At 37.6% G+C, this 26,605-nt stretch overlaps 1 protein-coding gene across 1 annotated transcript in view; it reads left to right on the plus strand.

Annotated features, from left to right (window-relative positions):
* Nucleotides 1-26,605, plus strand: part of LOC136880868 (coiled-coil domain-containing protein 170) — a 169,103-nt gene that overhangs the window by 112,664 nt on the left and 29,834 nt on the right. Inside the window, exons 11-14 of the mRNA XM_068229155.1 lie at nucleotides 2,167-2,244; nucleotides 17,504-17,667; nucleotides 22,688-22,796; nucleotides 22,972-23,082. Of these exons, the coding sequence (XP_068085256.1) occupies nucleotides 2,167-2,244; nucleotides 17,504-17,667; nucleotides 22,688-22,796; nucleotides 22,972-23,082 (462 nt within the window). The remainder of the gene's footprint in view (nucleotides 1-2,166; nucleotides 2,245-17,503; nucleotides 17,668-22,687; nucleotides 22,797-22,971; nucleotides 23,083-26,605) is intronic.

A 26,605-nucleotide genomic window follows, 5' to 3' on the forward strand; every position in this document is an offset into this window, starting at 1 on the left:
GAGAAAAACCTGTCCCACCTCTGCTTTGTCCAACACAAATCTCACATGGAGTGACCGAGATTTGAACCACGGAACCCAGCGGTGAGAGGCCAGCACGCTGCCGCCTGAGCCACGGAGGCCAATTGTCCTCTTGAATTCCAACTTTATAGTGTCCTCATCCCAAGGTGGTGCAGCTCTTTTCAGGCACACCCTCAATTTCAACAACATACCAGTCCTCCTGCCATTCTTAAATTTCTGGCAGTACCAGAAATTGAACCCAGGCTCCCAAGGATGGCAGCTAATCACACTAAGCATTATGCTATGGAGGTGAACTAACTATTTTTACTATCTTATCTGGCTACAGCCTGTATGGTACTTTTCTGGGGTATCATGTCCTTTGAAAAAATTGTACTGAGTTTTTTTATTTTTATGGAAATACAATGTTTCCTATATCTTGCATTACAGCTGTTGGCATTGCAAATTCAGGGGTGAGATTATTATTTTCAAAAAAATACAAGTACTTCTAGAGCAAATGAAATGTCTCCAAACATGCTTTGTTCACCAGCTGTGGGTTGAACTGTTCAAATCAATGTTCATCCAGGTGGCCAAGGAGTGTGCTCTCTAGGAATCATGAGCTGTTTACATACAGAGTTTCTTTGCTCTCTTCTGACAGCTCAACTGTGCCCGCAAATGTATTAATTTAGTCAGTTTACCTTCCAAGGTTGGTTTCACCCCCAGACTCAAGGGTGGTGTTCTGGAGCATTATATAAAACTGGGGTGGAGTACCAGTACCTCACCCAGGCAGCCTTACCTGCTATGCTGAACAGGGGCCTTGTGGGTGATTGGAAGACTGGAAGGGATAGACAGGGAAGAGGAAAGGAAGCGGCTGTGGCCTTAAGTACCACCACGGAAAACCACCTCGAGGATGGTAGAAGTGGAAGTCGATCCCCCTCTACTCAGTTGACCTCCGAGGCTGAGTGGATCCCATTCCAGCCCTCGTACCTCTTTTTGAATTTCGTGGCAGAGCCAGGAATTGAACTGAAGCCTCCATAAGTGGTAGCTAATCGCAGTAACCACTACACCACAGAGACAGACTGTGTGCCCGCGAATACGCTGTGATAACGTTGTATGATGTAAAATCTTCAATATTGTCATAGGCAACAGATAAAAGAGGAACAAGTTCTAAGGGACAACATTCATATGAATAGGACAGCCCATGACTGGTGAAAGAAGCAAGTTGCAGTCATTCCATTTGCTCAAAAAAAAAAAAAAAAGCAAAGTCACCGCTGTACAGGCCATGAAGGCCCTTGGAGGAGTGGAAGGTAAAGGTTTCCACCATTGTTAACTTCAGCACGTGACGGGGTAGAGTGGTTAGCTCTACGTCCAGCCGCTTTTGCCCCCAGGAATTAACCTGGTACTCATTTTTGGTGTAGGCTGAGTGAACCTCAGAGCCATATGCACCTCCAGAAGTGGAAATCTCGTTTCTTAAATTTTACAACTTCCTGACGGGGATTCGAACCCACGTCATTCTGGGCGAACTGAGCATGCCTTTACCGCCTCGGCCAAGCAGCCCCTCTGCTCAAAAAGTACTTGTCGGATTCTAAAAATGGTCACACCTCTGAATTTGCAATGCCTACAACTTTCTTGCCAAGACATGTGATTATTTATGACTACAAGCACAACAGTTGCTGAGAAAATTGTGCAGCATTACTATCCTGGCCACTTCTGTATACTGCTTTCTTGTAGAGTTTAGAAGAAACTACATACCAATATGCTGTTAGCAAATATTGAATGAATTAACATAATATTTTTCAAAATTTTAAATCAGAAAGAATAGTTTTAATATCATTGTCAACAACTTTTTCTTTATTTTCAATCCTCTTAAAGATACAGAGCTATCAAATATTTTGATTCATATGTATATATTCACAATCAAAACATGAAATTTTTAGATTGTTTGTTTGTTCAGTAATAAATCTCAGTATTTTCTATATGTGTTTGAGCTTAATGTCTGTTACTTCTGTCATTTAGTGAATGAATCAGTACAAAACATACAAACATGTACATAAGTATAGTAAATTTTCAAATTTTCTATCTTCTCTCTTGTAGTATTTGATTTTTCTATTAGTTTATTGGTATGTGCATGTATGATCTTTGCTGTCATCTTTTCTCCTGTTGTCATGCTAGTACTGGTGGACTTACGGCACATTTCCACGCTGCTTGAGACGGGAACGCTCCTGCATAGAGCTCCCTCTTCTGCGAGAAGTAAGATCTATGTTTTTGCTCTTTGTCACCCTCTTTGTTTTCTCTTCTGTACTTCTACAACAAATGAGGGGAAACAAGAGAATATAGAAAAAATAACTCACTAAACTAATAGAGAATTAGAACTTCTCACTCACAAAAATTCACGTGTGAGGAATGTCGAATAGCATCACCTAACACTGCATTTTTCATTATAACACATCACACATGCACTGACAGATTTTTTAATTTTATCTAAGACAATTTTATTGTGGTTCTAAGAATGTCACTTGTGTAATTATTTGCCATTGTTATGATATTCAAAAAAACTAAATAATATTCATGGAATTTTAATTTTAACTGTGAACTCTGGAAATTAGTTTTGGAGTTCTGGTATTCATATATACAGGGTGAACTGAAATGTGTGCACTCGGGCATCGCAGCGCAACTCCTCACATGCCAGCAATAAAAAAATGTCTCTCAGAAAAGTTTGTCCTGCGAGTATATCCGGCAGAAAAAGGACGTTGAAGAGTGGCAATCTGGCAACACTGTAACTACATGTAGGGTAACTACCTCTGTTAGCACATATTAGTCATGCTATACAGTTGGTGCAGTGGATAGAGTTTTGGGTTAACTTGCAGGAGGTCGAGGGGTCGATCCTGGGTTGAGGCGTATGCTTCTTTTTTGTAAATGTAGTTCAGTTGGTATGGTATCTGGCATCTTAATCGTCAACAGTGAATAAATTCACACCCATGGCGTGGAAAGGGCGTCTTTCCAAGCTGACCAATAAAAACGATTGTTCATCCATTTCTAGGATCGTAGTATGCAAGTGCATATGGTTTCTAGAGGACCCACTGATTATAAGAAATACACCTAGAAATTGCTAATCTTCTCCCAACTGCACAATGGAACCTCTTCCTAACTCAAGTTGATAATAAATTATTTCATGAATTGTCAATTAAGCAACAAGCCCTTGAGAAAAACTCAACATTCTAAAGAACAACTCTTCTTCACAAAAATGTCATATTAAGAACATTAACACACCCTCCAAAACCATTGAACAATTCCATCCTCCCATTGTCAATTTATCTAAAACAACTCTGAGTGATGATGAAAACTTAATTCTTTCTAAGGGCCTCAAACACAATTGGCCCAACCTCAATACTTTCAATATAGCCACCGATTTAATAATTGAATCTGAAATAGCCATTAACAAAATGCCAACAGAAGAACAAGCTGAAATCAGATATGAAGTAAAAAGAAAACTTGAAAAAATCTTCATTAATAATAACAAAAACACTTCCGTAAATAATAATAATAATAATAATAATAATAATAATAATAATAATAATAATAATAATAATAATAATAATAATAATAATAATAATAATGACAATAAACTCATTTTAGATCTTTAAAAAAAATCAATGACAATAATCTCATCATTACCAAATCTGATAAAGGCAACACCACTGCCATAATGGAATAAAACTGACTACATAGCTAAAACTAAAGATTTCTTCAACGACTCTTCTTTTTCTATAGTAAAAAAGACCCAACCACTAAAATCCAATGCCTGCTCAAACAAACCTTAAAAAACACTTCCTTTCTCCTCACAGATCAAGAAAAAACTAATAAATATGAACCTAGGCCTACCTACTGCCAAAGCCCTTCCCAAAATTCATAAAACTAACATTCTCATCCACCCAATAATCAATTACAGACCCAGTCCCTTATATAATACTTCTAAATTCATCCAAACACTTTTACTAAAAAATTATCAATTTTTATCCAACAAATCTATCAAAAACACTTCTGAATTAATTGACAAATTAAAGAACTTTGACATCCAACCAAACTTTTCTCTCCATTCTTTCGACATCGTAAACATATATCCTAGAATTCCAATTTCCAAATTATTCCCATAATAAACAACAACTTAAACAAATTCAGTAATCTGAGTAAACTAGAAATTCAAGACTTCATGTCAATCTTAAAATTGGTTCTCAACAATAATTATTTCACCTTTGATAACACCATTTACCAACAAGATGGTTTAGCTATGGGCTCACCAGCTTCAGGCATTCTAGCTTAAATATACCTCGATTTCTTAGGAAACACAAAAATTAATAATAATAATAATTTCTCTAATATCCTCTTTTGGGCCAGATATGTTGATGACACATTAGTGATCTTAAATGAAGAATCAACCAGCGCAGCCTCTACACTTCTTCTTCTCAACGACATTGACTCTAACATTAAATTCACCCTTGAATCAGAACACAACAAAACTCTTAATTTTCTAGACTTAACTATATTAACTATAACTAGACATCCTTCTTCTTTAACTTACAAAATTTTCAGAAAACCAACCCAAACAGCAACCACAATACGGCAAGGTTCTTCACACCCTCAAGCACATAAACGTGCTACTTATAACAGCCTAATTTTTCCTGCCTTCAACACCCCTATGTCTAAAAAAGATTTAAATAATGAATTGAACACCATCCGTAATATTGCTAAATTTAATGGCTTTAACAACTCTTTCATAAACCATATCATCAACAAATTCAAACACCATCCTAAAACTACATTATCAAAAGACAAAACCAAACCCACTGCATTTTCCACTTTCACTTTCACTCAAGATGCTTATAAAATAACTAATGTTCTTAAAAAACACAACATGAAAATTTCTTTTAGAACCAATATCAGAAATCTTGATATATTACACAACTCTAAATCTAAATAAATCTAATGCTTTTTTCTAAATCTGGAGTATACAGATTCAAATGTAACAACTGCAGCTCCTCGTACATTGGACAAACTGGCCACAACTTCATCAGATACTTCGAACATATCAACGCCATTAAATACAACAGATTCTCTGCTATAGGACAACACATACAAGACTCCAAGCATAATTTCACCAATATTGAAAAAGACATAAAAAATACTTAAAAATCATTAACAAAGGTCCCCTCCTAAACACTACTGAAAATTGTTGTATTCACCTTGACCAATACTTCAACCCTAATTTCAATTTAAACGACATTTCTGAAAAACCCAATATCCTCTTTGACTTCCTAATTCTTCTTCTCAAAAATTCTAAATTTCTAAACCCAAATTCAATTTTTCATGCCTTACAAAGTTTCTACCCACGTTTTCTACCTCCAATAACCCACCCTCTTAACCCACACTAAACTACCCCTCCTTTATTTCCCTATCTTATCCTTTCCCATCAGTTTTTAAACTTCAAATCCTTTTAATCATCTCTTATCTACTAATCCTCTTCCTTTATTAACTTATGCTATCTTTTCTTTTCACGTCTCCTCTAAAAAAAACCTACTTTCCGAATTGAACTGTATACTAATATACTATAGTGCCACCTGTATTTTGGGTCTTCACATTCAAAATTTAAACTCATGCCTTGTGCTGACTTTGACTACTTCAATTACGACCTGAATTTTTATCTTCAAGAAATAGTGCACTGTGCATATACGTTTTTCATTTGTTTCCGGTATTGCGCTTTTTACTATTTTTCACTTCATAATTGTTTTTTACGTCAACTGTTCTAAAAATCTACATGATCCTAGTTACATATTTCAATTATATTGAATTGTATTATATGTATATATATATATATATATATATATATATACACTGACTGACAGAGCAAATGCAACACCAAGAAGGAGTGGTCAGAACTTTATGCCAATTGCAGGGTAGACGGACGTCACTGAGGTATGCTCATGATGTGAAATGCGCCGCTGTGCTGCGCATGTAGCGAACGATAAATGGGACACGGCGTTGGCGAATGGCCCACTTCATACCGTGATTTCTCAGCCGACAGTCATTGTAGAACGTGTTGTCGTGTGCCACAGGACACGTGTATAGCTAAGAATGCCAGGCCGCCGTCAATGGAGGCATTTCCAGCAGACAGACGACTTTACAAGGGGTATGGTGATCGGGCTCAGAAGGGCAGGTTGGTCGCTTCGTCAAATCGCAGCCGATACCCATAGGGATGTGTCCACGGTGCACAGCCTGTGGCGAAGATGGTTGGCGCAGGGACATGTGGCACGTGCGAGGGGTCCAGGCGCAGCCCGAGTGACGTCAGCACGCGAGGATCGGCGCATCCGCCGCCAAGCGGTGGCAGCCCCGCACGCCACGTCAACCGCCATTCTTCAGCATGTGCAAGACACCCTGGCTGTTCCAATATCGACAAGAACAATTTCCCGTCTTCCCGTCGATTGGTTGAAGGAGGCCTGCACTCCCGGCGTCCGCTCTTCTCAGAAGACTACCATTGACTCCACAGCATAGACGTGCACGCCTGGCATGGTGCCGGGCTAGAGCGACTTGGATGAGGGAATGGCGGAACGTCATGTTCTCCGATGAGTCATGCTTCTGTTCTGTCAGTGATAGTCACCGCAGACGAGTGTGGCGTCGGCGTGGAGAAAGGTCAAATCCGGCAGTAACTGTGGAGCGCCCTACCGCTAGACAACGCGGCATCATGGTTTGGGGCGCTATTGCGTATGATTCCACGTCACCTCTAGTGCGTATTCAAGGCACGTTAAATGCCCACCGCTACGTGCAGCATGTGCTGCGGCCGGTGGCACTCCCGTACCTTCAGGGGCTGCCCAATGCTCTGTTTCAGCAGGATAATGCCCTCCCACACACTGCTCGCATCTCCCAACAGGCTCTACGAGGTGTACAGATGCTTCCGTGGCCAGCGTACTCTCCGGATCTCTCACCAATCGAACACGTGTGGGATCTCATTGGACGCCGTTTGCAAACTCTGCCCCAGCCTCGTACGGACGACCAACTGTGGCAAATGGTTGACAGAGAATGGAGAACCATCCCTCAGGACACCATCCGCACTCTCATTGACTCTGTACCTCGACGTGTTTCTGCGTGCATCGCCGCTCGCGGTGGTCCTACATCCTACTGAGTCGATGCCGTGCACATTGTGTAACCTGCATATCGGTTTGAAATAAACATCAATTATTCTTCCGTGCCGTCTCTGTTTTTTCCCCAACTTTCATCCCTTTCGAACCACTCCTTCTTGGTGTTGCATTTGCTCTGTCAGTCAGTGTATGTACATTTTCGCGACCGAAGCGAATACTGGATCATTAAGCTATTCATCAAGTTCCTTCGGCATTTGAAAGCACAGTGCCAGACGTTGAATATGTCGCGCTGATCTTCGGGAGCTGCCAATTTACTTCAATCAAGCGACTCGTCTTCGGCTTCTGCACGATTTTGGATCTTCATATTTGTTGGATTGTGTTGTGACTTCATGCCTGATAGTGTATGCAAGCTGGCTCACTTAACTGTTCTCCACTTCTCGTAAACATTATGAGACAGTGCCGAACTTTGCGTGTGCTATGTTGCTGTTCAGAAGACTGCGCCTTGCTTCTTTTAAGTGACTTACCTTATACTTCTTCTGAATTTTACAGTGCCTATCCCCGTTGTTTTATATTGCCTCCTCAACTATTTTTGTGGGGACTTGTTCTTTAATTTCTTTCTTACCTATGCATTGTTTTTTGCATTTTATTCGGCTGATGATGACCCGGATTGAGGTCGAAACCGGTACCGCTTCCACTTATAATTAAATAGGAATGTAACACTACATTTCTTATTTATTTGTATTGAATAGGTTGAACTACCTTATTTATTATTTCAGTTTAATTGTAAGACTCTGTCATGCAAAACACACTACTGAATATCACCAGAAACCTTCCACTGCAACGACAATGGATGTAGCAAGATGGAGCTACAGTCCACACTGTGAGGTGGATCATTTGCCCTTCTGCAACAACACTTTGGAAATAAATTTCCTGTAGAACAGAATTCCTGAACTTTTTCCACTCCCCAGATCTTATACCTACATATGGTTTTCCAGTCAGATAACCCACCTAGAAATATTCACAAATTATGAGAGAAGATAAGGTACAGACATTCTTTTCATCCTTACAACAACGTGTGATCATCAACATGTTCATCAATCTTCAGGAATGTTATAAACAATGTGTGAGATGTGAGGGTGGATGTTTTGAACACATGCTGTAGTGACGCAGTTAGATATGTGTTGCTGTCGTCACTTTGCATGTTATAATGGCGTATCTTGATGTTCAGAGCACATTTGTAATTAAAGTGCTGTTTGTTTTGTCGTGTACTGCATTTTCAATTATAATTTTATGCCTGAAGTAATATTCTTTTCTGTGAATTACAATTTTATACTGCCACTTTACCATACAAAATTTAAGTGATATCTTTTCAGTGGTTCAATGGTTTGAAAATGATTTTGATAGCCTTTACTTATATTTGCAATTGGTAGGTAAAATGCCCTATTCAATACCCCACTAATAAAATATGTAACTATATTTGGTCAAAAATCAGTTTACATTGTCATATAATTAGTACACGAGTCCGGTTTCAACCGCTTAGGCCATCATCAACAGTAAAAGATTTTTAAATATGGGCACACTAAAAACCTAAAAGACCATGAAACAATAAAGACATCTAAAAAAATGCACATTAAAATCAATCTCCAATAGAAAACTTAGTGGCACTTGCATTACAAATATTGTACAATGAGTTTAGACCTTGGCATAATAATAACATTAAACATGCCAAGATATTAAGATAAGGGAACACACATTAAATCAGTCTCCGACAGAAAGCTTGGTGACATTTGTGTCAATGCATCATAAAATATTGTTTCCTGGTTTTGAACTGGTTACATCTTTGCTTTTTGTCCTACACACAGCAGGTCAGATTTGTTATATTTCCCTTTTTTCTCTTTATTACAGACACTGGTCTGATTTGTATCGACAGAACACCTGCAATAACTATTGATATCTCCCTCAATCATTCAGAAGTGTACATAAGTTACTTGTTAAGATCAAGCAAGTCAAGGATGGTCTCTACACAATAACTCACCAATTCAAAACTAGGGCACAACATTTTATGATGCATGGACACAAAAGTCACTAAGCTTTTCGTCAGAGAGTGATTTAATGTGTGTTCTCTTATCTTGATATCTCGGTATGTTTAATGTTATTATTAAGCCAAGATCGAAATTCATTGTACAATATTTGTGACACATAAATGCCCCAAGTTTTCTATTAGAGATTGATTTTAACGTGCAATTTTTTTAGATGTCTTTGTTGTTTCATGGTCTTTTATGTTTTTAGTGAGTGTGCCAATATTTTAAAATCTTTTACTGCTGATGATGGCCCAAGCGGCCGAAACCAGTCCTATGTACTAATTATATGACAATGTAACTGATTTTTGACCAAATATACTTACATGTTTTAATGGTGTGGTATTGAATAGGTGGACCCATTTTTACCTACCAATTGTAACTACTGTCAATATCGATCATGTTGTTGTTTGAGTCAATCAGTCCATAGACTGGTTTGATGCAGTTGTCCATGCCACCCTATCCTGTGCTAACCTTTTCATTTCTATGTAACTATTGCATCCTACATCTGCTCTAATCTGCTTGTCGTATTCATACCTTAATCTACCCCTACCGTTCTTACCGCCTACACTTCCTTCAAAACACATCTGAACACCCAGGACTTGTTCAGCTGGTAAGAATGGTAGGGGTACGGGTATCGATCATAATGAAGTTTTTATTGTATGACTTTACTTATATTGTTAGTACATTGATGATTGTATAGATTTTCTTGGTACTGATTCCACATGACAATGACATGGCGAGTTGGTATCGTCTGCCTGCAACGCCGCGCCTGTCATCCAGAAATGTAATACAAAGGTAATCAATGATAGGTTCCATGGCATCTGATGATTTGTCCACTTTTATAATAGACAAACCCCTCCAACAACAATTTTTTACCATCTCTGGATGTATTTAGTATGTTTGCTCTATCCATACTTAAAATTTTAGACATAATTCAAAGATTGTTAGTTCCGTAATTTTGCATTTTCACGATATCAGCTTCAAGACTACATGTTTGAGAAAATGAACATTTTAAACTATTATAATTAAGGAACTTGTATTCAGGAAAATTACCAGCAATGTTCTAAAAGTATCAGTGTGACTGTTAGGTGAGTGAGACTAATACATGCATGGATGCAGTATTATTGTACTATTAATGTTAGAAAGCATGTTTAAAAGAAAATAGAATCTTAAGCATGAAAATCACTCACCCATGTGATAAATACAATCTTAGCACCAATGAAGACTGCTTTATATCTCTGAGAAAGAGCCTATCCTACTTCTAGGACAGGACAGCACAATGTTGATGATATTATTGAAAGTAGCACAGAACATCTAGTTTGAATGCAAAACCTTGCCTATTGGGGAATAATAATAAGTTTGATTTTGGGAGGTGCAGAAATTATCTGCCTCCTAATAGGAAGATGATCCATAAGGAGATAGAGTTACATTTTCAGATGATTTTATACTTTTATGAAGGTGTAGTAAATAAGTTACAGGTTTGTGAAAGCCTGGAAAAAAAACTTGACAATGTTGTGAGATGGACGACAGATTGTAATTTTCACAAAGAGAAGACCTCTCAGCTCTTATTACTGTGTTCATGGGGTGGAAGTTCTTCATGGGGATAACTGTAAGTACACAAGAACCTTGTTTATCTGCATTAAGTGGGACTGGAACTGATCCAGATTATCAGAAATCTGGATAATCCTGAAAAACTAAAAAACAAATGCAGTAGATGTTATATAATCTGTTAACATAAGTTGTACAGTAATACCCTTTTTCCAATTGTACAAAAAATATAACAACACTTTTCTTACATTTACGACTGTTTTATGCAGTAAAATAATGTGCAAGTTTTTTCTGTTTTACACTTGTATAGCGTTTGTGCGCAGCACGATCACGAAGATGTTTTACTAACAACAGTTTTGCCGGTGTGGTTTCAGTCTAGGATTCTAAAGGGCCATCAGTTTGTCCAGCTGCATTGTTGCCTCTCCATGAGTCATTGTTTCTTCTGATTGAGCGCCAGTTTCATTTTCGAATTCACCATAAGTGAATTAGTAGTGCGTTGCATTCAGAAGAGCGTGGTTTCAAATCCCACCTCAGCCATCCTGGGAATGGTTTTCCACAGTTTCCCATGCTCAATTCCAGGCGAATGCTGGGACAGTACCTTTGATAGACCGTGGCCGAATTACTTCCAATTCCTGTCCTAAACTATAAAGTTGGAATTCAAGAGGACAAACTGGAGCAAATATTCATTTATAGGAAGGGAAGTTAGGGATTGGAATAACTTACCAAGGGAGATGTTCAATAAGTTTCCAATTTCTTTGAAATCATTTAGGAAAAGGCTAGGATAACAACAGATAGGGAATCTGCCACCCGGGTGACTGCCCTAAATGCAAGATCAGGATTGATTGATTGATTGATTGATTGATTGATTGATTGATTGATTGATTGATTGATTGATTGATTGATTGATTGATTGATTGATTGATTGATTGATTGATTGATTGATTGATTGATTGATTGATTGATTGATTGATTTCACAAAGTGGTTATTATCAGAGCTGAAAATTGATCAGTCTCCTATATTAGCTTATTGCCATATCTTGTTGGGTGCAGTACTTTTACATCTGTCACTTGGCACAGGCCAGATCAAAATATAGCTTCCAATGAAGTCCCAGTCTCATTTATGGCTGTGTCAATATCCAAGCTGCTGAGGCATCAGCAGTGCTAAAGTAGTGACATTTTGAGTAGGACTGGTATGTCTGGATGTTACTGGCTCATAGGGCCAGTTGTGCCGCAATAGCACTTTCTGGTCCAGTGAGGAAAGTAATGGCAAACTACCTCATTCATTACACCTTTTAAACCTCATTATGGCACCGTCATTGGTTTTGAAGGTTTCCCAGTAACTGCATAACCCTTGGTGGTGCTTTTTGTGAATATGACTAGGCTCTGGGTTGAAGACTTAACTGACTGATCTCCTGTAGATCATCTTCCAAATCAGAGGCACTGCTTTTCACAACACCTAGAGATAAACTGTCCTTCATTTTCCTGTGGACAAGGTTTACCTTAAGCAGCTAAAATTGTGTATAAAAGCTAGATATTGTGTGATGCTTTTGATGATATCAACAACATTGAGTTTTGTTATTAAATAATTAAAATGGTTACCAGTCACCAATTTTTATTAATTTGTATTCCACAATGCATTTCAGATCTTATATCCATTTCACATATGGCAATGAAGAACAGTTCTTGTCTTTTTGTACTTCATCTTCTGGTGTGGTTTCTGCAGTAGACAATTTGCTTTTTAGAATGCCTGGCTTTAAGCACAACATTGTTACCAGTATACCAACAGCATCTCATGTCACTATTATCTTAGATGTTCATCATCATAAATTTTTTCATGATTGTTCAGCAATTCAATATAGGCCTATGTCTTGTTTGCTTTTGTCTTGTAATTATTTAGAAATGTTTGCTCAAGTCATTCAAATTTCCTGTAACATTTATATAAATAAATAATAAGTATGTGAAACAAAACATATAGGGAAATATAATTAGAAAAATGAATGTTTAATATTTTAATTACTTAGCAAACTTAGGCCTCAGAAGCCTAGGTTAGGTGACAACAAGATTTAATCAAGAGACATCAGGTAGGAAATATGACAGAAGCCTGACAGAAGTAAGTAAAAGCAAGAGACTCAGCTGGTACCCTGAGGTAGCTGTATACATTTCACAAATCATAAATCTCAGTAAGAGGAGGAGGAGGGAAATTTTTATTTAATCATACTGTATTATTTCTCATAGTGTTTGTCTGCAGATCTTGAAATGAAACTTTATGAAAAATTGATTGCTTTCGCTACTCGCTGATATACAACAGCTACAAATCTCTACTTTGCTTGTGAGCATTTGAAGCTTGTATAATTAAGTACAGCGTGCTCAGTTCGCCCGGAAGGATGTGGGTTCGAATCCCCATCAGGAAGTCGTAAAATTTAAGAAACGAGATTTCCACTTCTGGAGGTGCATATGGCCCTGAGGCTCACTCAGCCTACACCAAAAATAAGTACTAGGTTAATTCCTGGGGGCAAATGCGGCCAGGCATAGAGCTAACCACTCTACCACTTCATGTGTCGCAGTTAACAAGGGTGGAAGCCTTTACCTTCCGCTCCTCTAAGGGCCTTCATGGCCTGTACGGAGGTGTCTTTGTCTATAATTAAGTACATCTCTATTAGTAATAGTATGGTGTTCGATTTAATTTTTCTGTTACCTATACAAAAAGGAAATCTGTGTGTATGTTTGTCTATTTAAAATGTTTAGTATACTTCCCAACATGATACCACCTTGAAATTTAGCATATAGGTAACTTACAAAATATAGGTAATGTAAAAAGTGTAAAAATTGTTTCTTATTAAGGTGGGGTTTAGGAAGATATACAATGATCAATATGCAGGGGTAAATGGTCTGCAATGCATATCTGTGCCATATAACACTTCAAACCAACTATGAATAGCATGGTAGGAGATTTTAGGTGATATTTTGCTCTTGGCCAATCGTTTCTCAGAATTTCAATGCTTAGTCTTGAGACCAGGACTGAAAATCAATGGTCATTTTCTCACAGTTCATGGACAGGCTTGGCAGAACTGCCATAGTTAGTATACAGCATTGTCTGCTTGATGATTGTTAACATATTCGATTTCACTGTCTACAGCAGTAGTAGTCAAGATTTGCAATTGCTCCCCAGGAGCAATACCACATCTGGCCAGCTCTCTGGCTATCCCCCACCATTACAATATTCAGTGAAATTATGTTAGAGAGATGGATGTACGCTGATAGTTGTGACAGACAGGGTAAGCAAAAGGTTTGTTGGTGAAATCAGATTGATGAAATAAAATCTGCATTCACAGCCTTCATAATCAAACTTAACACGACACCAATAATTTTATGTCATCATCATCATCATCATTATCGTCATCATGAATTTCTTCCAGCGAGCTGGGTGGGATGTTTAAGAACAATGTGTCTCCATTTATTACAGTTGTTGTATGCTTCTTTTCACTCTAGCGCATCCCATGTTTCTCCTCTCTTCTCTAGGTCTTCTCTTATCTGATTTAACCACCTTTTTTCTAGGGCATCCAATTGGACTTCGTCCCGGAATGAGCTTTTCAAAATACTTCCTTGGTGTTCGAGTCACCTGCATCTGCTTAACGTGTCCTAGCTACTTCAGCCTTGCAACACTCAGCAACTCTCTAGACTATACATCATGGTAGGCAGGAGATAAATCTTAAACAGGGTCTGTTTAGACCTCTGAGGAACTTCCTTGTCCCATACTATGTTCTGTACTTGATGAAAGAAGTTGGATCTTTTTTGCACCTTGTTCAACACTTCATTCTTGGCACTTCTCTCATATGATACTGTACTCCCCAGATATTTATACATATTCACACATTCAATCTTCTCTCCCTCGAAGGTGAGGTGACAAGGTGTATTGGTTCTGCTAACTTTCATTACCACTGTTTTGCTCTTGCTCACAGTTAACGTATATTCTTTAGACTTGGCGTTCCAAAGATCCAGTCTCCTCTGAACATCTCTCTCAGTTTCTCCCCAAATGGCAACATCATCAGCAAAAACAAATGCATTAAGATCTTCCTTATCTATTTCTTTGAGTTCCATGAGTGAAATGAATAGCAATGTATCACTGTATAAAATAATAACACTTTACATATAGGCTCACAAATTCACTCTTTTCAGCAGAAGAAAAGAAACTGTGAACACAAATAGGACGTGTGTGAGTTTGGACAATACTATGTGTTCTATGTTTGGAACAAGGGTTCACAATAGTCACACAGAAATGCACAGGTTAAAGTCCATTAAACCTGTATGCTGCTGGTACTTGGTCAATTTCATAACAAGAAAACAAGATGCTCACATACATAGGTGAAAAGAAATGGAGGATGCGCATGAACAACAGGACAAGCATCAATTCAAGCAAGGTAGAAATTTCAGTGGAACATCGAGGCTGAGGCCTCTTTTAATGTGATTCATAGTCTGTTAAAAGGGAAATCCACTAGAAAGCGAGGCAGGCTTGATTTAGTTGAACGAGCCGTATTTTGTGTCTAGTGGAACAGCAGGACATGTGCCAATAAAAACACTGTCAGTTTGTGTAGTCCCCACTAACCAATCTGGGCTTTCCTTCCTCCCGAGTCTAACACGTTTGTTTGTGCTTTCACAATCTTTATTCAACTCATTCCTGTTTGGTGTCTAGGTATGTCGGATGCTGTGAAACTATTGCAAAGTGATGAAAGACAACTTAATAAAACATGTAAAAGGTCTATTAATCCTTTAGAACGGGCTTGTAATAAAAGGAAATGATTGCGAGATTCTCGGCAATTGTATGTTTTGATGAGAGCTGTTGAAGTTCCTGCTAGAATTGCGCCGACTATAGTAAGTTATTCTACTTCTACTTATTAATTATTTTCATGGCTGTGCGGTACATATCTAAGAGCCCATAAACTCAGTGGTTACTTTTGTACTTAAGTAAAAATGTTCTTACATAACTATATTATTTCTTCTATTATACGCACACAGATCAAGCTACATCCCTCCCATTAGCAGAGGTGAACACTTACAAAGAAGTCGTCATGAGTTATATTTGTCTTCACACTTCACAAGGCACAAATTTTTCATTAAAATGAATGAAAGATTTCACAATCTAGCATGTTAGATTGTGCTTCTCATATGAGAATGTACTTCTCAAACCTTGTTTTACCATGCAAAGTAGAATGAAACAACGGGACATGTGCACAGTCAGTCTTAGGTGGAAGCAGCATGAGCTGGGTCTTTTCAGCCATTTACTTTTGCCTCTCCTGCAGAAAGTGATCAGTGGCGCTTGTCCCATTGTTCAGCGACACCCTTCAAATACTGAAAGGTATGAGCAGATTGCGTGCGCAGGTGAGCATATTGCTGTTGGAGAAGTGCTTTATAAAAATCGTGCACATTTTGGGATTGTAGGAATATGTCCTCGACACAGGTGTTGCACTGCAGATCTATCAGCTCAATCTTGAAGTAACGGGAACATTCTCAGTTAAAAGCAAGAAGATCTGATAATAAATCTAGTTAGTCTGAGTCTTACCAAGTCTTAAAATCTCTGTGAAAACTTCCTGAAATTCTTGAAGTACAGGCTGGTATTGCTGTCGTGATGCCAGACTGCTAACCTTTTCCTGCTCTTCTGCCCTTGACACCATGGCGCCCCCGTGCACTCAGATGCAAGGCGGCAGTGCTTATGATACACAGTAATAGCTAGCATATTGTTTGGACCTTGGAGGCTTCATCAGCAGCACTCAAACTTTATCATTAAGTAGGTCAGAGAATGCGTCTGAGCTCAACAACACTTCATATGAGGTTCAGTGACCATACTCTGCAATCATTATTCAAGCAAGCCTGCTAAGCCCACCCCTTGCCTCCCACATGACAGCCAGGTTTACCTCTTCCAATACTGTGAGACATTAGTCAGTCTCAATTTGACTTGGTCTAAGTGTAATTTTATTGTGCATGCGATATATCAATGAAACACAGAGGGATTGCAATTACATTTGAGGCAATTAGGAAAGTGAAAAATGAAGGTATTTTGCAAACTGTAGAAGCAGATTTAAATGTAACAATTTGTATGGTTTCAGACTGGGTTAAAATAAAGGACAAACTAGAACATTTCATCAGTCCAGTAAGAAAATTATGAAACCACCTCAGAATGAAAAAATAAATGAAGTGTTTTTATGGTTCATACAACATATTTTGGACTTTTTCTTAAAGAAATGGTGACTGTATCTAAGGTGTATACTGTATTGTTTGAACACTTTTTAAACAAAAATACATATAATACTTTCATGCAGCTGTAACTTAAGAGTCAGTTTCTAAAATTCCAGCTCTAAAAATTGGTAAACATTTATTATCCAAAACTTTATTTATCTGCAATAGGATCAGTCCCCTTTATTTCTTTAAACAGATGTTTCGTTGTAGATCTGCTTTATTTTTTTAAAATTTAACCTACAGTACATAAAAAGAGGTGTTCTGAAACTACCCTGTGTTAATATGATGCATACACCAGCCAAAGATTTGCTTTCTGGGGCCAATGACCTCAGATGTTAGGCCCCTTTAAACAACAAGCATCATCATCATCATCATCATCATCATCATCATCATCACCATCATCAAGGTTTGCTTTTGTATAGACCAAACAGTGTAATCAGTGTAAGTGTGATTGCTCATGCTTTTGGGAACTACCAAGAGAACTGCCTTATTGGTGCCAGGAGTGGTGCTTATTTTCAGACCTCTGCTGTGTACCAACTACAACGTCGTGTACGCACACTGAGAGAACAGCTCCAGAGGAAAGATCTACACCTTGATCTGCTGCGACGCAAGTTGTCTCTACAGGAGGAGAATGGACGCATCCGCAATCTGTTGGAGTCTGAACGGGATGAGGCTAATATGCGGTAAGGAAGAATTTCTCTTCTTTGTATTAGGAGTAAACTTTGAAGAGTTGTACATGTGATGACTTTGCCACATTCTATACTTGCCACTACTGTTTCTTACTTGATTTTGTTGAATTTAAATGATACTTGTGTGTATGTCTGCTGCTTAGTCCTATTTCTTGATATGGGGTCGGGGATTGGGTGAGATGAATTTATAAGGCAGTTCAGAATTTAAATCCTTGGTCTAGGCAGGGCCATACCAAGGGATATCAAGATTTGCCCATATCAACGGCACAGTCACAGTGGGGGCAAAAGAAGTGACCAAAATTAAACAAGAAAGAAACAAGGTTTGAGAGTTAGATTGGTATAATCCGCTGTGATTACAAGTAATGAACTTCATTCCGGTTCTGTATTGACTTTAAATATCTGTATGAAGTCTGTCTGAAAAGCTACATAGGACATGTTTTGACCTAGCCTAGAGGTTATTATCAGCTAAAATAACATAAAGAGGAAAGATATATATATAAAAAACAGTAATGAATAAAAAACTTGAGATAAAATACAATCAACAAAATCAATGGAAATCTATGTTTAAAAAGTACATAGCTTCAAAGTTGGATGAATTTAGTTGTAAGTATAGGTCCAACTGTATTTAATAAACTATTGATTGACTGGAGGAGGTACTTAAAAATTGTGAAGACTGTTAAATATTGTTCTATTTGTCATGCTTCTGGAAATGGAGTGAAGCTTTGAAAAATCCATTACATTTGTTCATGGAGAATACAAGTATAGCCAGGATTTCCTCTTTTCTCCAGCCCTGTGCTTCTATAGATCAGAATGGTTGCCAGTATATATCTTTCTTCTTTATGTTATTTTAGCAGATGATGACCTCTAGGCTAGGTCAAAACATGCCCTATGTAGCATTTTGGACAGATCATTTATCAAATGGCAAACATGTATTGAACATGTGGACTTCATACAATTAAATTCTTTTAGAATTTTATCTTAGATACGATCTGCTGTGTAGGTCTACACTTTAAAAATAAATCAAGAATGAGCCTTCTGTTGCTGATTAAAAATATTACTTAAGTTGTTAGTTGGTAGGTTTGAGTATGGGCGATAATAGACTATCAAATTTAGCTATCTTACTAATAGAATATGTCAAAGCATCAAAACTGGACTCCAATGACATAATCAATGAGTTTGCTTCACACAAAGCAATAAAATGGAAAGTAAAATAATAATTAGAACACAATTCCTGGGAAGGGATATTTTTCACTAACGCTCATAACAAACAATTTACAGCTTTTCAACCAAATGTTAAAGTGAATTCAACATTTTGAATTGTTAATCTTTTAGATATTATAAGATATCATTTTATATTAATATAATTTGAATTCAGCACATATGTTTTCAACTGTTTATTATAGCCCTCTTTTTCTTTTATTTCTAATTAATAATTTACAGTGAAACCTCATTAATGCATTCCTCATTAATACATTTTACCGCTTAGCACATCATAAACTCGAAGTCCCGTAAAATTTAATTTTTTAATACCAATATATTTGGTCCTATCGAAAAGTACTACATAACAAAAGTTACAGAGAATACAATTTCCGGACTTTTGCGTCTTATTCACTTTTACCGTATCGACTATGATAAGTGTTGTAGATATTGATTCCCATAGGGAACCTAAAATATTTGTCCCGAATATATTGGTATTATATGATAAGCGTGGTATTTCAGAGTCAGAAGAAAACTAAATATGAAGGCCTACAATATCGAAAGCGCATAAAATTGATCAACAATAACATTACATTGATAAGTGTTTGTTGTGATGTTATTTGTCTCTTATGCTGCCCCTCAGCTCCGACAGATGGGATTATTGCTGTGTACCGAGTATAATAGCCTGACTGAATATTGGCAAGAAATAGCCGGGAATTAGAAAACTTTCTTCTTTAGCAAGCAATTCCTCTGGTTCATACATTTTCTGATACAGCTGGTACGTAACACACTGATTCTTCATAGTATTCCAGTTATTCGATCCCTATTCTGATGCGCTGTTTTGAATGAGCAGTGTACATACTTAAGGCAGAGGCTGACTTAGTAGTGGTAGTGGTAGTATGGCCTGGTGTAGAATAGCAATTTAGGCCTATTCCAAATTATAGCAGCACAATTCACTAAATAACTCAAAATTCAACCGTGAAAAGAGCCATTTCTTAAGAAAAGCTTCTTCATCTTCACTTTTATTAAATTCTACATTCATTTTATTCCAAATTATCAGTGAAGATGGGATTTCTCCTCTGGCTTGGAGGAAAAATTTGCCTCCAAGCCAAGATAGATTTTTTCCGCCGCCAGTATAGTGAATTGATATTTTCCTACTCATCGGGTACTCCTAGGAAACAGATTAGTAAGAGGGCATAGTTTTTGCCCTGGGAATCTCCAATATTCGACCCTCTCCCCGCCGAAAAAAATACGAAAAGTGTTCACGAATCACGGCTGTCTGCAGCTTGGTCATTCCAGCTCTGGAAACGCAATGAACATTCTGGAAATCTTGTTGTATTTTGAATATAATATTATGAATGTGGTCAAAGAAACAATTCATATTTTATTACTACAGAATTTCCAATAACTGTTTGTGTTTTGTACACCATATTCTACTCTGGATATTATTTCTTAACGGTGATATATCACTTCACGTTACATGTTAGAATGGCAGTGTAGTCTTGTTCTTTAAAAGAGAGAAAACTATGCAGTGTTTCATTTGATCGAGTATTTCATATGAAAGCATTGCTTTTAATTGCACCATTCCTAGTGACGTCATTGTAATGCATATTCATTTCAGTTCAGAAAACCACTAAGACAGTCTTTCTGAGGATGTAAAAAGGCAGGTGGAAAGTGTCTACCATTATAATGAAAACTCTCCAACCTGATTGTGACTAATGGTATGCAAGTGGATCTACCATTACAGTGAAAATTCCCTAACTCAGTCTTCTTATGAAAAAAATTGTTTGGTGACTTGCAATCTTGCTCGTAACGTGTGCACTAGAATTTCGTATACAATGCATAACGAAGCACGGGTACATCAGCTAGTGGTAGATAAAGTTTTCACTGTATCTGTGGATACATGACATAAAATGCTATCATGTCGGAAAAAATCATATCTGTATAGTGTTTCCATATCCCTGTTGGAAAGTTTTTATTTGTGTATTCAGTAGTACGTTTTCTCACTTAACACTTTCTTTTTCCTTGTCCCCTGCAGAAATGACTTAACAAGGTTTTATTGTATATACTGCATGTAGCATGAATCAAATAAAGTCTGTTCTTTATTATACAATAGCAAACACTCAAAATCAAGTAGGTTGGTCTTCCAAACAGAACTCCTCTTCATCTGTGAGTCTGCTGGTGACTGTACAGTCGAATACGGGAGGCACACAATTTGCCACAGAGATAGCAGATAATCCCAGGTGGAACAGCCCCTCTTCTGTCCGACTCGTTGGCTGAACGGTCAGCGTACTGGCCTTCGGTTCAGAGGGTCCCGGGTTCGATTCCCGGCCGGGTCGGGGATTTTAACCTTAATTGGTTAATTCCAATGGCACAGGGGCTGGGTGTATGTGCTGTCTTCATCATCATTTCATCCTCATCACGACGCGCAGGTCACCTACGGGTGTCGAATAGAAAGACCTGCATTTGGCGAGCCGAACTTGTCTTCGGACACTCCCGGCACTAAAAGCCATACGCCATTTCATTTCAGCCCCTCTTCTCCTATTTTGCTCATTTTCCTTTCTACATTGCCTCCTATCGTTCATTATTCAGCTATGGTTTTCTTGGAAAAGGTAGTGTGCCATGATGTACCAATGATCTCCAGGATGAAGATGTGAGGGCTAAGGTCTCCCAGTTGTTAACATCAATGTGGCACATCTTCATGTTAGCCTTAATTACATCCTTAAATTGCTTCCTTTGATCTCCCAAACAATGTTTACCCACTGTGTTAACTCAGAGTAAAACACTTGCTTGGGAATTCAATTAATGGGCATGCATATTACATGCCATGTTCATTGTAGCTGACGTCTTAAAACCATGGCTTCTGTACTGGTGGTCTGTGCCTCTTCAAGTAAACTGACATGTGTGCGTCTGTCTTTCCATGTTATATGCAGAATTCTCCTTAAACATTGCTGGTGATATTGTTCCAGCTTTTTAATATATCATCTGTAGCATGCCCAGGATTCAGATCCATATAGTAAGCTGGGAACTACAACTGAACTGTATACGAGGTTCGTTGTAACAGTGAGATCATGATTATCAAATACTCAGGATTGTAGTTTGGTAAAGGATGCTTCAGTATGGTTGATTCTAAATTGGATTTCTGAATCTATATTTGTGCTTGATGAGGCGATGCTGCCAAGTATACATCACACACATAAAACCAGTGTTCAGAAGCTGCCATAAACAATAAGATACAGATTTTGTTTTACTTTCAGTCTTTTAGAAAATACACCCCAGCGCCAGTGGGTAGGGTCTGACACATCCCACTCTGAAGAGTCTAGTGTCAGGCTTAAGACAAAACGCTGGTTAATAGAGCAAATGCCTGAAAAGCCATACATCTAATTTTTGATCTGACTTTTAGAAAATATGTACAATTTGTAACTAATTTACTGAAATGATACATTTAATTTGTTGTGTACAATATTTTTCATCAATATGTTCATTTTATTTTTCAAGTTCCATCATTTTTATTAAACCTTCTTGCAAAAGTATAAAATTTGCTAAATCTGTCTGGAAAAAAATTCAGGAAGGTAGTTTTCCAGAGGAGGTTGGGGAGACCATAGAGGGGATTAAAAGAATTAACAACTATTAACAATAATTTAGTGCATAGTTGGGGAGAGGAGGCAGTTCTGCCAGGGATGCAGGATCACCTCAGTACAGCCCTGTGTCTAAGCAGGAAATTACTCCAGGACTGTAAGAAAATATCTCAAGAGTCCTTCAGAGTATTATAACGGTCATAAAAGTCTCCTTAAGTGAACTGTACTTTCTGTTGCAGGTTAAAGAAAATGGTGAAGCAAGTGGATCGCTTGCAGGTGCAGCTTAATGAAGCTAAAGCTCATAATCGAGAACTCAAAACACAGCTTGCAGATGCTGCTGACTATAAGGTATATTACTGTATTCTTACTGAAAGATTTGAAGTATCAAATGATCAGTTCCATCTTTGTTTTCATCTAAAAAGTTTTAAATAGCTTTTAATTATATCTAAAGTATGCATGAAGTCTGTATACCCACTATACCCACTATATTTACATAATACAACTAATCATGCTGTGTTTATAGATATCTGCCCTGGAACGAGGCCGGAAGATTGAAGATTTGCAGAAGCGGCTGGTAGAATCAGAAATGCAGAGAACAAGATTAGGTCGCAAAGTTACCCTACTCAAAGACCAAGTAAGGAAAACTGTGTGATCCGCATTCTTCAAAGAACTTAGTAATTTAAAGATAAAAATTTCATTGTTCCGTATTGAAATTATTGATGTTAAAAATTAAATAACTGGAGGTTCAACCTATTCAATACTCAAAAGAAAGAAACGTGGGACCGGTTTCGACCTTAGTCTAGGTCATCATCAGCCATAAAAAACATGTAAAATGTTTAAGAATGTTGGAGGTCAGTTTTTCACTGTTAGGCACAAAGACACGACATCACATTCTGTTCTGCACAAAGTCACAACATTAACAATCAACTTGCGAAGATCAAAAAGGCTTGAATTCGCAGACGAACAGATCTGTAGATGAAAGCCGCCAGCTCCCGGTGACTACGTGGCACACTCAAGGTCACGCACTGCGGCCAAACACCAAAGCAGAGTGGAGAACGTTTCGAAGGTCCAGAACCTGTCACGGCTGCGGGAAGCCAAGTACGTATAACCGAATGAGCACCCGTACTCAAGCTAAGATCTTGGTAAACAGTTGATTTGAAAAAACAATTGTAGAGAGAAGAAAAAAATGTAGTAAAAAGCGCAATATCGGAAAACAAATGAAAACTTATATGCACAGTGCGCTATTTAAAAAAAAAAAAAAAAAAAAAAAAAATTTTAGGTTATGATTGAAGTAGTCGAAGTTGGCGCAAGACAAAAATTTTTGAAAGAGGAGAATAAATTAAACGAGGAAGAGTGATAGTGAAATAAGAGAAAGAATAAAAGAAATTGAAGTTAGATGGTAATGAGGAAAGATAAGATAGGGAAATGAAGGAGGGGTAGTTTAAGGTGGGTTAGGAGGGTGGGTTATTGGAGGTAGAATTGAGGAATCAACCAACGCAGCCTCTACACTTCTTCATCTCAACAACTTAGACTCTAACATTAAATTCACCCTCGAATCAGAACACAACCAAACTCTTAATTTTCTAGACCTAACTATTACTAGACATCCTTCTTCTTTATCTTACAAAATTTTCAGAAAACCAACCCAAACAGCAACTACAATAAGACAAGATTCTTCGCACCCCCAAGCTCATAAACGTGCTACTTATAACAGCTTAATTTTTCGTGCCTTCAACACCCCTATGTCCAAAAAAGATTTAAATAATGAATTAAACACCATCCGCAACATTGCTAAATTTAATGGCTTTAACAACTCCTTCATTAACCGCATTATCAACAAATTCAAACACCGTCCAAAAACCACTTTATCTAAAGACACAATAAAACCAACTGCTTTTTCCACCTTCACTTTTACTCAGGATGCTTATAAAATAACTAATATCTTTAAAAAACATAATATGAAAATTTCTTTTAGAACTAACAATAGAAGTCTTGATATCTTACACAACTCTAAATCTCTAAATAAGTCTAATGCCTTTTCTAAATCTGGTGTATACAGATTTAAATGTAACAACTGCAGTTCCTCCTACGTCGGACAAACTGGCCGCAACTTCAATATCAGGTACTCTGAACATGTCAACGCCATTAAATACAACAGATTCTCTGCCATAGGACAGCACATACAAGACTCCAAACATAATTTCACCAGTATTGACAATGACATAAACATACTTAAAATCATTAACAAAGGCCCCCTCTTAAACATTACTGAAAATTGCTTTATCCACCTTGATCAGTACTTCAACCCTAATTTCAATTTAAACGACATTTCTGAAAAACCCAATATCCTTTTTGACTTCCTAATTCTTCTTCTCAAAAATTCCAAATTCCAAAACCCCAATTCTATTTTCCATGTCTTACATAGTTCCCACCCACATTTTCTACCTCCAATAACCCACCCTCCTAACCCACCTTAAACTACCCCTCCTTCATTTCCCTATCTTATCTTTCCTCATTACCATCTAACTTCAATTTCTTTTATTCTTTCTCTTATTTCACTATCACTCTTCCTCGTTTAATTTATTCTCCTCTTTCAAAAATTTTTGTCTTGCGCCAACTTCGACTACTTCAATCATAACCTAAAATTTTTTTTTTTTTTTTTTAAATAGCGCACTGTGCATATAAGTTTTCATTTGTTTTCCGATATTGCGCTTTTTACTACATTTTTTTCTTCTCTCTACAATTGTTTTTTCAAATCAACTGTTTACCAAGATCTTAGCTTGAGTACGGGTGCTCATTCGGTTATACGTACTTGGCTTCCCGCAGCCGTGACAGGTTCTGGACCTTCGAAACGTTCTCCACTCTGCTTTGGTGTTTGGCCGCAGTGCGTGACCTTGAGTGTGCCACGTAGTCACCGGGAGCTGGCGGCTTTCATCTACAGATCTGTTCGTCTGCGAATTCAAGCCTTTTTGATCTTCGCAAGTTGATTGTTAATGTTGTGACTTTGTGCAGAACAGAATGTGATGTCGTGTCTTTGTGCCTAACAGTGAAAAACTGACCTCCAACATTCTTAAACATTTTACATGTTTTTTATGGCTGATGATGACCTAGACTAAGGTCGAAACCGGTCCCACGTTTCTTTCTTTTGAGTATTGAATAGGTTGAACCTCCAGTTATTTAATTTTTAACAAGAACTTAGTAAGTTATAAGGGAAAGGTCTCTACTCTGATTGCTGAAGTTTGGTGAAAGTATTGTACAAGTAGGGTTACCATTTTTTTTTTTTTTTTTTCCACATACTGGGACATTTTGAATTCTCAAATGTAAGGACAAATTTTATTACTGTAATCACTATCATTACATTGTCATCAGCTGAAATATTTAATTTTAAATAAACACTCTAAATCAACTAATACCAGAGATTATCACCTAGTACTGGTTTCAGGAAGTTAACTTCGTAACTAAGTCGTGGTTCTCGGGTATTTTAAAATCGGTGAGAATTTGTTTACTTTTCTTGGTGTAGACTTTTTTTCAGATCCTCAATTCCGAAGGTCTAGTTGGATGTTTAATTAATTAAGTTTCTGGCTTTAGAAAATGGACCAGAGATAAAATGTGCAGCAACAGCCAATTTTTCAACTTCCTCATTAATTGTCACTTAACTGTGTTAACCTCGTAAGGTAGTTTCTATGATTAACGCCAGTCTCGAGTTCTTAACTAGTAGGGGTAGCCTCACTCTTTTTACAGGACCAGGTATATTTCTCACTCGAATGAACCTTCCTAAGCTCATTTGTACGTCATTATATTGATTATGTTTTCATGTAGGTAAATGATGCGTATGGCATAAAGAATCAGTGCTATTTTGATCATTAGTAGCGCACATGAAATAACACATAATCATAGGCTATAGATTTTAGCTAGTCATTATTAAAGCTGAATGTGTTATGAAAATACGTCAACATCACGAGATCACTTGCAAAGAATGAAACAGTGTGAATTATGTTGCCATTGATGCTTTCACGGCCCGTACTTATAGACATGTGATACTGTATAGGCTTTTTGGCTTATGCCGTGTCAAGAAAATAAGGTGAAATAAATAAGGAGGATAAATGATATTCTAACACTAAATAGTTTGGAAAAGGAAGAAAGACCCTTTTCACTTA

Source organism: Anabrus simplex, chromosome 9, assembly GCF_040414725.1.
Source record: "Anabrus simplex isolate iqAnaSimp1 chromosome 9, ASM4041472v1, whole genome shotgun sequence".
Taxonomy (NCBI): Eukaryota; Metazoa; Arthropoda; class Insecta; order Orthoptera; family Tettigoniidae; genus Anabrus; species Anabrus simplex.